At 38.5% G+C, this 11,975-nt stretch overlaps 1 protein-coding gene across 4 annotated transcripts; it reads right to left on the bottom strand.

Annotated features, from left to right (window-relative positions):
• Positions 1–735: 735 nt before the first annotated feature.
• sgk3 (serum/glucocorticoid regulated kinase family member 3) lies at positions 736–11,144 on the bottom strand. Of its 4 annotated transcripts, none has more exons than XM_041065491.1 (17): positions 10,938–11,144; positions 6,345–6,525; positions 6,141–6,224; positions 5,868–5,940; positions 5,692–5,767; positions 5,448–5,523; positions 5,038–5,087; positions 4,828–4,885; positions 4,417–4,500; positions 4,190–4,321; positions 3,434–3,546; positions 3,253–3,289; positions 2,681–2,767; positions 2,282–2,377; positions 1,872–2,027; positions 1,602–1,691; positions 736–967 (listed from the first exon to the last, which is right to left on the bottom strand). In XM_041065491.1, the coding sequence occupies exons 2-17, from the start codon at positions 6,438–6,440 to the stop codon at positions 791–793; spliced, it is 1,485 nt and encodes a 494-aa protein (XP_040921425.1). In that variant the 5' UTR covers positions 6,441–6,525; positions 10,938–11,144; the 3' UTR covers positions 736–790. The 4 variants fall into 4 exon arrangements, with proteins under 4 accessions (XP_040921425.1, XP_040921429.1, XP_040921428.1 ...); XM_041065495.1 differs by lacking the exon at positions 10,938–11,144 and adding an exon at positions 10,167–10,187; XM_041065494.1 differs by lacking the exon at positions 10,938–11,144 and adding an exon at positions 9,226–9,314.
• Between the last annotated feature and the right edge of the window lie 831 nt (positions 11,145–11,975).

The following is an 11,975-nucleotide window of genomic DNA, read 5'->3' as shown; positions in this document are numbered from 1 at the left end:
TTCATCAAATTACAAATTATGCATTAAAGAAAATAAAATTAATTTTAACTATAAAACACAGACACTGTTAGACTATTTTTCTTTGACATTTTTTTATTATTGTGTAGGAGTATAGGTCTACTAAATTGCAAGGTAAAGCAAAGCATTGTGGATTTTTAATTTCTGTAATTATGAATAAATGTTAAGGCAAAAATAACACAAAAATAACAGACAAACCAATAAAAAACAATTCACTCAGTACTTGCAAAGACAAACTGAAAGGTAACTGAAAAAGTAGAAGACTTTTACAAATGTGACCTATAAACCAAGATGCTTAATTTAGTGGTCTCTCAAGTAATCCCTATTTCCAGCTTAGTTAAGATGAATATGATACATGAGTTTATTTTTTACAGTAATTACATGGACAAACACCCTTTCAATCCAAGCCAAATGGTGTCATTTTAAGTCCAGTGAACTGTTCAAGTTTTTCAGAAAACTGATGTCATTTAAGGGACAAATGTAAGGCTTTATAAAGGCTCATTTTAGAAACCACCAGAAATTGCATTTATAAAGAATGGTTTTCTTTAATTCTTAAAAATACTATCTGTTATGTATATATATATATTTATATAAATACAAATAGGTAAAAAATAAAGACTTTTCTGGCACTCTTTGTTCTAACCAAAATCTGTTATAAGTGCTGTTTCTTCTCAGCTGCTCGCTTTGGCTTCATAGAACAAGTTCATCCATGGTATATAAATTTCTTCCCTTTAATCAAAAGAAGTTACACTGGTTAAGGCATTTGAAGACCTCAGTGGGAATGGAAAGAGTCATCAGAAGGTGGGGCATAAGAGAAGCCAACAAAGGCATCGTCAGCCTCCGTTACACTGGCATTGACAATGGCATGTTCTTGAGACCAACAGATGGAGCTGGGGACCATCTCTTCTGTGAACTCAGGATCGAAGTTTGAGATATCACAGTAAGAGCTCTGTGAAAACATTGGGGGAAAAGGGAATAAAAACATGGGTCATGTTAGCATTCATGGAACAAATACAAGGCAAAGTGCATGGGTTCATTAACTGGATTATTTTGATGACATAAAATACCAGAATAAAGTTTTACCGCACAGTTTTAGAGAGGTAACTTTTGAAGTTGTGGGTCTATTTTACTGATTATATTCAATTGTACAGGTGTGCCTGTACACTTACTTCACTTTGTTTAGTATCTATGGAGCAGACAAAATTCAAGTCAATGCTGTTACTTGCTGTCAAATTCAACCTGTTCAAGAATCTCAACTCATAGCGCCTGCAAACCCACACAGGTGTTTCGGCTATTCCATCTGATAGAGCCTCTTCTCAGGCTGATGTAGTGCAGTGTGTACACACCCACAGGAGAAGAGCTCTAATCAAGTGGAAAATTGAAAACACCTGTGAAGGTAAACCTTGTTGTGAATGTGCTTTGAAATCTGACTACCGGTACCTTTTAATCATTTAAATCTGATTACCTTATGAATTATGTTATTAAAACACTATATGCTTCATTGTGAATTTACCTGATACACACAAGACAGGAATAGAAAGAATATAATACATACAATACTGAGCAAGACACAAAATATTTACCACTTTGGGTGTGAATGGGGGAGGGATCTTCTTTTGCTCCAGGTCATCCCAGTTGATGGAGGAGAAGAAGCTGTGTGCTTTGATCTCATTCTGAAAATAAAGAATATTAAGAGCATTAAGAGCAAAACGCAGGGGGAAAAAATTTATCATCTCTGCCATAAATTTGTAATGTATTAGCAGGTGTATGGTGTATACAGGTCGGCCACTAGAGGGGGCTCAAAAATTGGAAATTCTGTAATACAATTGTCTCTATCTGGATGGTGAACTTACAAAGTCATCCCTCGACCCCAGTCTGTACGTGCCATCTTTCTCCAACAGGCCCTGGAGCAGAGACCAGGCAGAGCTGGATGCACCAGGACGCACCACCAGGGGCTTGTGGAGGATGTTGTCATACATCTCATGTGTGTCCCTACTGTAGAATGGTGGCTAGGATATAAGAAGGAGAAGCAGAGGCATGTAAGTGAGTGTGACGGTACAATGAGGAGCTCAAACATTTAGCATTAAAACAAACTGTCAGATTTTCTGCAGTTCACCAGTATATCCTGTTATAACTAAAAACCTTCTGTGCAAAAGGAATCAAGGCTGTCTACCAAAGAAGAGCTAATGATAATTGCTGTCAGCTGTGTGGTATACTGCAAGAAGTAAAGTGTAGAGGGAGATTTAGGGAAAACAGGACTTACCAGGCCAAAGAGCATTTCATACAACACTGAGCCCAGACACCACCAGTCTACAGTATTATCATATGGCTGCTTCCTCAGGACCTCTGGAGCCAAGTACTGGTCATCAGGAGCAGAGAAACATAATAATATAACATTAACTTTGACATTCTCATTAGGGCTTAAAATACATGAACCAAATATATATAAACTACTTTTTTTTTGCTCATGGAAAAAGTGACTTATTTGTCTACATATACAGCAGTATGCCAAGTTGGAACACACTCGTTCTTGTAAAATGATTAACAACACTGTCTTCCAAAAAGGCTGTTAATGATTGTTACTTTTTGACACTGAAGGTGAGACTTCTTTGGAATACCCTGCTGCAAAATTCTTAGTAAGCAGATGTGTAAATATCTGTACCTCAGGTGTTCCACAAAATGTAGTGGTAGTGTCTGTCTGGGAAATGCCTTCCTTGCACAATCCAAAGTCCGTCAAAACGATATGCCCCTTTTAAAGAGAGGACACAGGGACGTTTTTAGACAACATGTGCCACACAAGCAGCTCATTATCCCCGGGGACTGAGGATTCTATTGTTGCCCAGGAATGTTGGCAGCAGAGTAGCTCAGTCAGTCCCATTCACCGTTCTCTCACTTTCTCAGTAAGGCCACGCAGGAAAATCATTAGTAAAACCTAATCCAATCACACGCATTCTGTCCAGCTGGAACTGGAAATGACACTGTTGTTCTCTGGTGGTAAAAATATGGCTGGAAAGGAAGGAAATTTGCGCTGTATACTCTATGTTATAGTTTTATGTAACAAATCTGCAGCCAGTGTTCAGGATCTGTAGATCTATACAGAAGCACTCTCAACATATCTAACTGAAAATATTGGATGCTGTGCCATACACATATATTTACTATAATTATTGTTATAGTGATTATATATCAATTACACACCAGTGAGTTTTAGTTTAAAAACATAGGAATACTCACTTCTTGGTCAAGGAGGATGTTTTCTGGCTTCAAGTCTCTGGAAATAATTAAGACAAATCAATGAAATTAAATATTAAAAATGTAAAAAATATTCTTTAGTTTTTCTTTTAGTTTGATCACCAAAAGCTCTTCATGGATGTAACATTTAACATGTGTTAACTTACACGGACCTCAATCATACCTGTAAACAATGTTGAGGGAGTGCAGATATCCCAGTGCACTTGCCATTTCAGCAATGTAGAATTTTGCTCTGGGCTCTGGAAAGGTCCGCTCTTTTTGAAGATGGAAGAAAAGCTGAAACAAAAAGGTTCCAGTTGGTTTTTATTATTATATAATGATATACGTATAATATGATTGTTACTCTGTATATTACTTTGTCAGAGTATTGTAAAAATCTAATAATTAGCCATTATTTGACAGATGCCTTCTTGCTCAGACTACAAAAAACAATGCACTACCATGATTGTTTCACTGAGCTGCTCATATTTTATTGTACATTCATCTATGTATATTGCATGTATGCTAATTGTTAACACTGTCATATCAGCTGGAAAATGTTAATACTCATCTAGTTTTGTTTTTATCTTAAAGGTCTCATTAGTCATCTTGTTCAGTACGGCAAGCGACAGATATGCTTGGCTACAGATTGTAGTTACTCATTCACACATGCAGTCACACAGGTCACACATGGCCACTTTAAAAAGGCTGACCACACTTGAAGGGTGTAATTTGAGGAAGTCACACTCAGAGCCATTCTTTATGCTGAGAAATACTGTGACCTCTAATAAGAAACAGAAGGCATGTTAACTAGCTGTAGTGCTGATCAGAGGAATTGTATTAAAACTGTATTTCCTGTATTGCTGGCATGCTCAGTTTTTCCGGATCTTGTGACTAATTTCATTGGGAGCGAATTATTCACAAAAGTGAAACAACTCACTTCTCCTCCATTGACGAAATCCAAGATGAAGTATAACTTGTCTGTAGTCTGGAAGGAATAATGAAGCCCAACCAGGAAAGGGTGTTTCACATTCTTCAGGAGCACATTGCGCTCTGCCATGATGTGTTTTTGCTGATTTCACAAATGAGTAAGTTAGTCAAAGACAATTAACGTGCACATGCCTGAAATATGGACAGGGTCATGGTCAAATGTGATTGTCAAATTACCTCTTTTCTGTTGAGAATGACCTTTTTCTGTAAGACCTTGACTGCATAATACTTTTCATCATGTTTTCGTTTTGCAAGGAAAACCTGCATCACACGGAAGAGAAAGCACGGTGGCCATTGCATCAACAGCGTAAACCAGAGCAATTCCCGATTTGATTCTCACTTCCTACATGGACAGACCAACACATGCAGAACTAAAACCTGTTGCTAACCGAGTAGAAAAACAAAACAGAAACATCAGCCACCATAATTCTGCAAAGTTGTGAAACTGATTCTGATGTCGTGAAACTATTACAATGAAGAAAACATTTTAGCTAAGTAAACAGAACCACAAACTGCCAACCCTGTGAATTTTCACTCTGCACTGAAAAGAAAGTAACTGGACTTTCCAGTGTTGCATTGTTCACATACCTTCCCAAAACTCCCCTTTCCTATGACTTTTAAAAAGTCAAAATCTGTGGGCTTGGCACTGAAAAAAAGAAAAGACGGGATATTAAAGTCACTAATGTAAAACTGTATGTGATTACACAACTGCAGTTTAAAGCAATTAACAAAAACAACAAGGCCGCTTTGTGCTAAAACATTAGGGTTTTGAAAAAGTGCACTGAGTAGTGAACATACTGTGGATTTCCAGAGGGTCCCAGGTTAATGTTTCTGGAGGTAGAGTTGTTCTGTTAAACAGCAGAGAATATATTATCTTTGTATTAAAAAGTATAACTAAAACTGAGACACGCTCAACACTGGTTCACGGGCAAGGAATCCAGGGATGCTGAATGTTTATTATCTGTATTTATTTTGAGTCTAGATAGGCTCTGTCAGTTGTTACTGAGTACAAACTCCACCTTGGGAGTTGCTTGCACATCCTGGACTTAAGAAAAACCTAATCTGGACTTAAATACTTCACTATATCTGGACTTTCCAACATATCATCTGAAAAAAAGGTAGTCAGTAGGAAAAACACAACTATAAATGAAGAAAAGAAAAAGAACAATCCATCAAAATCGATCAGAATTGGTTGAATGGTTACTTACTTTGTCATCTTCATCCTCAGAGGCATCTGAAAGGTTTTGCATTTTGTCCATGAGCAGAAAGGCCCTCACATCCGGACTGTAAAGTTTAAGAATAACCACACACTTCTTCACACAATCTTCTTCATTTTCTTAATTTCTTTCTTATTTAATTGGTTGCATACTGCAATCTAACTGCTAGATCCCACTAAATCCTAGACTGATCCTTTAATACAATCAGGAATATAATGAGAATACCAAAACTTACTGGTTGCAAAGGTCAGGATGTGAAACAATCCGCTTGATGAACTCATGCAACCCTCCTCTTCTTTGCTTGATGAACTCTATTGTATGGATGAATACATTGTATTACAAATACGCACGCAAACACCGCGCTCAAGGTCATAAACATGCATCAAGCAAAAAACTACACACTACACTTACCAGGGTCAAAATTATCCCCAAATATCCTCTTGGCTGGAATTTTCAAGTTCATAGAGGGAAACTGTTTTCTTAACTGCATTAAAAGATATGAGAGCAACAGAGGAAATTATGGCTAGGAAGCATCTATGGTCACAAGTATATAAGTATTCTAAATGCCAATGTAAACAGCACGACACAGAAGCCAATAAATCAAAGACTTGTTAACAGAATTGTGGTAAAGTGTTAGTTATCCCATGGGCTGTAAAATCAAAATGACAATGTGGCACCACTCACTGTGTTGTAGAGTTTATCAAACTCTGCATATCGCCGGAAGACAAACCATTCCTGTCGTCCAACAGAGACTATCACTTTGTAAACCTAAAAAAAAGGCAGAGAGGGAGAGTCCATGTAAAAACAAGGAGTAGTGTCAAATGCTAATCTACACTGATATAATCAAATGCCAGCTGAGCGTGAATGAACAGGATTTTTTTCACGCACTGTGTAACGCTTTTTCTTGTCCCTCTGCTCATTGTGGCAGGGTATGCTGACGTTGGGGAGACTGGGTTGCTCCTCCATCTTAGAAGCTGTCGGCATTCAAAGGTGCAAGGTCATAAAGTAATGGGTCCTCCAGGATAAGACTTCAAGTACACAACTGGCCCATCCCCATTCTGGGTCACTCCTGTAGAACAAAAAAAGAGAACAGACCACTCTGTTATTCAGGAAGTGAAACTGATGTTCCTTTGCGCTCTACACAGTGCGTCTTGCAGTGGTTGCCTTCACCTGATATACTAAACATTCATCCGTGTTATTTTATGAGCAGTTTTTTATTTATTAATTGTACTTGGACTTTTTTATAAGGTTTTTCTTTGATTTTTGAGCCATAATATCACTCTGCTGATAGTTGCTTAAACAATATTACCTCATCTGTCTGTCTATCCCTCTATTTTCTCTGTAGTCATCCAGGGGTCACAGAGGGCTGCTTTCTTCAAGCTGTGCTTATGTGGGGTACAAAAGAACACTTGGCCCCCCAGTTGCTAGCCTGCAAGTATTATATTTTGCTTTAGGAAATGGCCCTATTCCAGGTGATGTTCTTGTGAAAACAAATAAAATAGTAACTCAAAGGAGTTTTTGAAACAGCTGTGCCCTTGACTGAAACACTTTTTTTCTTTTCTTTTTTTTTGGATGCAAATGAACAGATTTACAGACAACTCTTGAACGAACTATTTAACTATTGCTGACTTTCAAAAAATACAAGTTCTTGCTTTTAAAAGCATTTGGTTGAAACCTCATCAAGAGGTCCCTGTGCTTGCTTTAAGTGTAGAGAGGAGAAGAGTACACAGGCAACAACAGGAGGGTCAGTGAGCTGCAACATGGCAGAAGGCAGGCTCTCTCCTCCTGGGTAACCAGTTAACTCGCTCCTTCCTCCAAGTGTGAATATCCCATCCTCCCTCTGGTCTGATTATTCATTGTGGGAAAAAAAAACACTTTAAATAGATAAATATCACCAGAGCACTTTAGTTTTTTCTTTTGGTGCTATTCATCACCCTAATGTGAGAAATAAGAGTCTTCATCTACGCAGCCTCTTCCACATGTATTCATCTCACACACACCCCCGTGAACGCAAACAAGCCCAGACTCACTCACACACATACACACTGACATAGAATATATCTCTCACACATGCTGTGTCTGTGACATTCTCGCTTGTTCCAGTCAGTGGAAAGGTATTTTTAAATAACCTTCCAGGGGTCTTTGAAGCTGCAGTTACACAATAGGTTAAGAGTAAGAACCCCCCCCCCCCCCCCCCCCCCCCAGAGCTGTTCTTCCCCCAATGTTTAAAGAGGGACATGAAGCTCAATGCTGAGGAGACTCCTTCTCCTGACAACTGTAGTAACAACATGTCAAGACCTCAGATCCTTGAAGGTGAAGAAAGGGGACAAAGCTCATTACTATGGCAAATAGTCTAATGAGTGAATACATGTTACCTTTTGTATTCATCTGAACATGATATAAAACTATTTTATGTGCAGTAAATAGTAAACATTGTGTGATCTGACTGGATCTGTGTGTGGAAGGTCACCTCTTTTCCTTCAACATGAGTTATGTAATGTCTGTTTCTTTTACAACAAAGCTCTTTGTCTGCTGTCCTGACTTGTCCATTGTTTGATGTCAGTGAGGTCAGCCTCGTTTGTTCAGTAGTTTTTGTCCTTCTAACCACAGTCGTTGTTGCTCTCACTGTTGTTTGCTCACAACATACGGAAAACCCGCTTTGGGTCAACTTTGTACATCTGCGTATTGATCCTGAATGCATCCTGGAGGGATATCTTATTCTGCTCACGTTGGGAGTGAGGGAACAGCGAAAGAGCGACACTCTTTAAAATGCATGTGCGCAGTCAGAGGGACCTTCATGGCCTCTGCATCACTAGCCCCCTTTTTCTGTTGTTCCCACTTTTGACTTTCTTTTCACTTTCACTCCCCCCTCCTCATTAAGACAAAAAAGACCAATAAGCATTAACAGTTTCCTTTCTCACAACTGTGGTCGCTATTGTGCTCAATCTGTCAAAACTTTTGTTAAAACCAGGGCTAACTAACTTTTCTTTTCACTGGGGTAATCTTCTCAATTAATCAGTAAATTATTTAGTCAACAAAATGTCAAAAAGCCTATCAATTCTCTCAGAAGCGGAGGTGTCATCTTAAAATATCTTGTTTTGTCCAGTCCAGAGGTATTCATTTTACAACGACATAAAACCAGCCACTTTAGGGGGAAACAGATCCTTTTGAGTTTTTATTACCTGAAGTTTGTGCAACTGCGGCTGGTAAGCACAAAAATGGCCCAATACTTCCCTGAGCTGCCTCACATCTGTGCCTGTTTTCATGGTTAACAGACTCTGTACGTCACAGGGTAGGACCCGCTTTTTAACATTCCAGAAATATTTTGGTTCAAGGGGAAAATAACCTATAACCGTCTCGTGCAACTTACATTTTCAGCTGACAATGCTACTCCTTCATATGGAATGCTGCTGCTCACCACACCCACGAACAGACATTGTCAAGTTTGTTATAAGGAATGAAAACATAGCCTGGAAAGGCATAATGAGTACGAAAAGGAACACGATTCATGTTAAGCACATTCCCTAGCCGCAGTTTAAGCCCAACATCCCGTGCATTCAAGCCGCAACATGAATTAACTTGTGCTGACAGCCACAAATACACTGGGCTACTACACAGGATCAAAAATAGCTTTCTTCCTGCTTGGCTCAAACACACATCCTCGCCTGTGGATATCCTATGAGGATGTTGAACATATATTTTTTCTCTGTGTGAGGCTGTGTATCACATGTGACAAGCACTTTTAGCGGGAAAACAAAGCAGAACTCACCCCAAACTGATAAATCCCATGTGAAAGCTCAATCAGCTCAATCAGGCATGTGTCCACTGATAAACACATGAACCCACGCAAACTGAAAATGGTTAGTGGAGATAGCCACACAAAGATCTGTTTTGAACTTCCTCACCAGCGCATGAACAGGAAGACTACCTATTTCAGAAAACCTGTTGGTTGCAACCTTTCACATAGGTTACTAGGTTTCAACTCTACATGATTGCAAACATGTTTATTAAAATCTGTTTAGGTTCAATTAAATATTTAGACTTTTACAATATACTTGAACATGTTTGGAGAAATGTAAATTATATCTGTTACATGTGGGATCAAAATGAAAGACATAAACATTATTCTAGTTTATAAGTATCTCATTATCATGCAACAAAGACAGATCTCTGATTGAGGAGGTGCAGAAGTGTGAGGGGTATGAACTCAAGTCAACCCCAGTGCATGCAACTGACCTCAGCATCTGGCCGAATTCCTACCCTAACATGACTGTCCAGACAGCTTACAGACAGCCACAGTCTGCAAACCATGTCTCTGACTTCCTTTTAGAAACAGGTCTGACTCAGTGTGTGTGCACTGACAAAATAAATGGCAGAAAATTAGAAATCACAGAAAGTTAGATGCCCTAGCTGGGCAAAGCTTAGCAAATTCTCTGCGCATTAGGTCTACATGCGAGATCTGAATTAATGTTGGCTGGTGCTTTTAAACTCCCACACCACAGTTATCACAGATGTAGAGCTCTCAAATGGTGGGCTGCAAACTTATTAAATCCATCTTGCCATTTTACATAACTAGAAACCTGCTTAGTTATATAAAACTTGCGCTTCTTAGCCACCTGTTACATGAAGGAACCAGCAAGTTTTCACTGTAACAGAGCTGAAATATAATTAGTGGAGAAAAGATTGTTAAGACTGCAAATTTGCATTTACCTCATTTGTTGTTAACTGGGATCTTCGTTAAAGCATGACAAGAGAAATAAATATTCACATAAACATCATCCACCTTTCAAATGTTGGTGTACCACTGGCCATACCACACAGCTGAATCAACATCCAATGTGGGTTTCATTTTGACAGCCCATGAAGTCTGACACAGCGGCACTGAAAAGACTTTGCTTACTTCTGTTTTATTTTGGCTGAACCACTTGGTAATCTTACAAGGATTTTCACTAGAGGCTATGTGTATAGTTACAACTGTGCAACTTTTAAAATCTCAGCATGGATCACGTGTGTTACAGGAAAAAGAGTACCTTTTCTAGAGGAGAGGAGGGGGGAAAAAATAAGCCAGAGGAGGGAGGAGCTGAAGGCACAAACTCAAATAAAATACCGACACGCACATACACACACGAAATGAACGGTTTGACATGTTCTGACAAACCCCCATGTGTAATACAAAGCTGTAAACAATACAGCAAAAGCTCATAATTACACATATTCTAGGATTGTCGACAGTGCTACACAGCAAAGTAGCTAACTTAACTTTGTTTATACTGTTTTGAACTCCTCTTTGGTTTTGTTTTCGAAAATAAAAAGTTAACGTTATGAAATAGCTAACCTCTAATACTACACATACACAGAAAGTCATATTACTTACATTGATATAGTGCTTCGTATGCTAGGTGTGTAGGTATCACCCTACAGTTGGTCAACGCTATGTTAGCAAACAGAGAACAAGGTGACGTTTAAATGAACATCACGTACCTTACAATATTTTGATGCGGTATTCATCTATTTTCGTGGTTCCAGTGGGGATGCTTCGTTCTACAGCATTTAAACTGTCAGTAAACCTAACATTTATCCCGCCGTAGTTAGGACAAAAGCCCCCCAAAACCCACAGACTGGAAGTGTAATTTCGTGCTGCCCACAGGCAAGTGAGAGAAGCAGGAAACATCAGTCTTTCCTGGCCGTAGAAAGTTCCAATGAAATTTGTCACGGGACCTCACGGCTACAACTGCTATTAAGCAACACAGAAGACACGAGTGTACTTCCGGTACAGTGTTTCAAAATATAGCCGGAGAAAACACCAAAATAGCAAAGTGGTGGAATGCTGCTTGTACATTTATTACAATTACTCTGGTACTGCACAGTTTTGAAGTACTTTTACTCGAGTATTTCATGCCACAAAAAAAAAAGGTATTGCACATTTTACTCCATTTAGACTGGAACAGCTATAGTTACTTATTTGCAAAATAGGGCTTTATATTAAAAAAAAAAAAAAAAAAAAAACATTCATACAACCAGTATATAAAACAGCTACAACACTGAAATTCAGCTTACACATGAATGCAACATGGGCTGTACTTTCACTTTTGATACTTACTTAGTACATTTGGGTGTTCATATGTAAGATTTTAAATACAGGACATTTACTTTTAATGTAATGTTTTTATAAAGTAGTATTGCTACTTTGATAGTGTAGGGCCATAAAAGTGTTGCCCACTTGATAATCCAGTCTTGCCAATAATACACAGTCCTTCTGGTACAGGATGGCTAGAAGATCTGGAATGAATTTGAAATAGTGGAAATGCTAAACTAAATTAGTTTAGGTTTGCAATGTATGTATTTGAATAGAACTACAGAAGTTACAAATTGTTTTGGGGGGCTTTTGATACTTTCATTGTATATTTATCTAGTATTACAGTATTCAGTATAGTAACCTGGTATCATGAGATGTTTTTACACTTCACGTAGTTGTTTTGACAGAGTTGAATGTGCTTTTATTTTTGGAGGCATACCAAG

This window comes from Toxotes jaculatrix, chromosome 20 (genome assembly GCF_017976425.1).
Source record: "Toxotes jaculatrix isolate fToxJac2 chromosome 20, fToxJac2.pri, whole genome shotgun sequence".
In the NCBI taxonomy this organism is placed as follows: domain Eukaryota; kingdom Metazoa; phylum Chordata; class Actinopteri; family Toxotidae; genus Toxotes; species Toxotes jaculatrix.
Note: the sequence above shows the minus strand (reverse complement) of the source record. Positions and strands in the feature narration are given on the sequence as shown.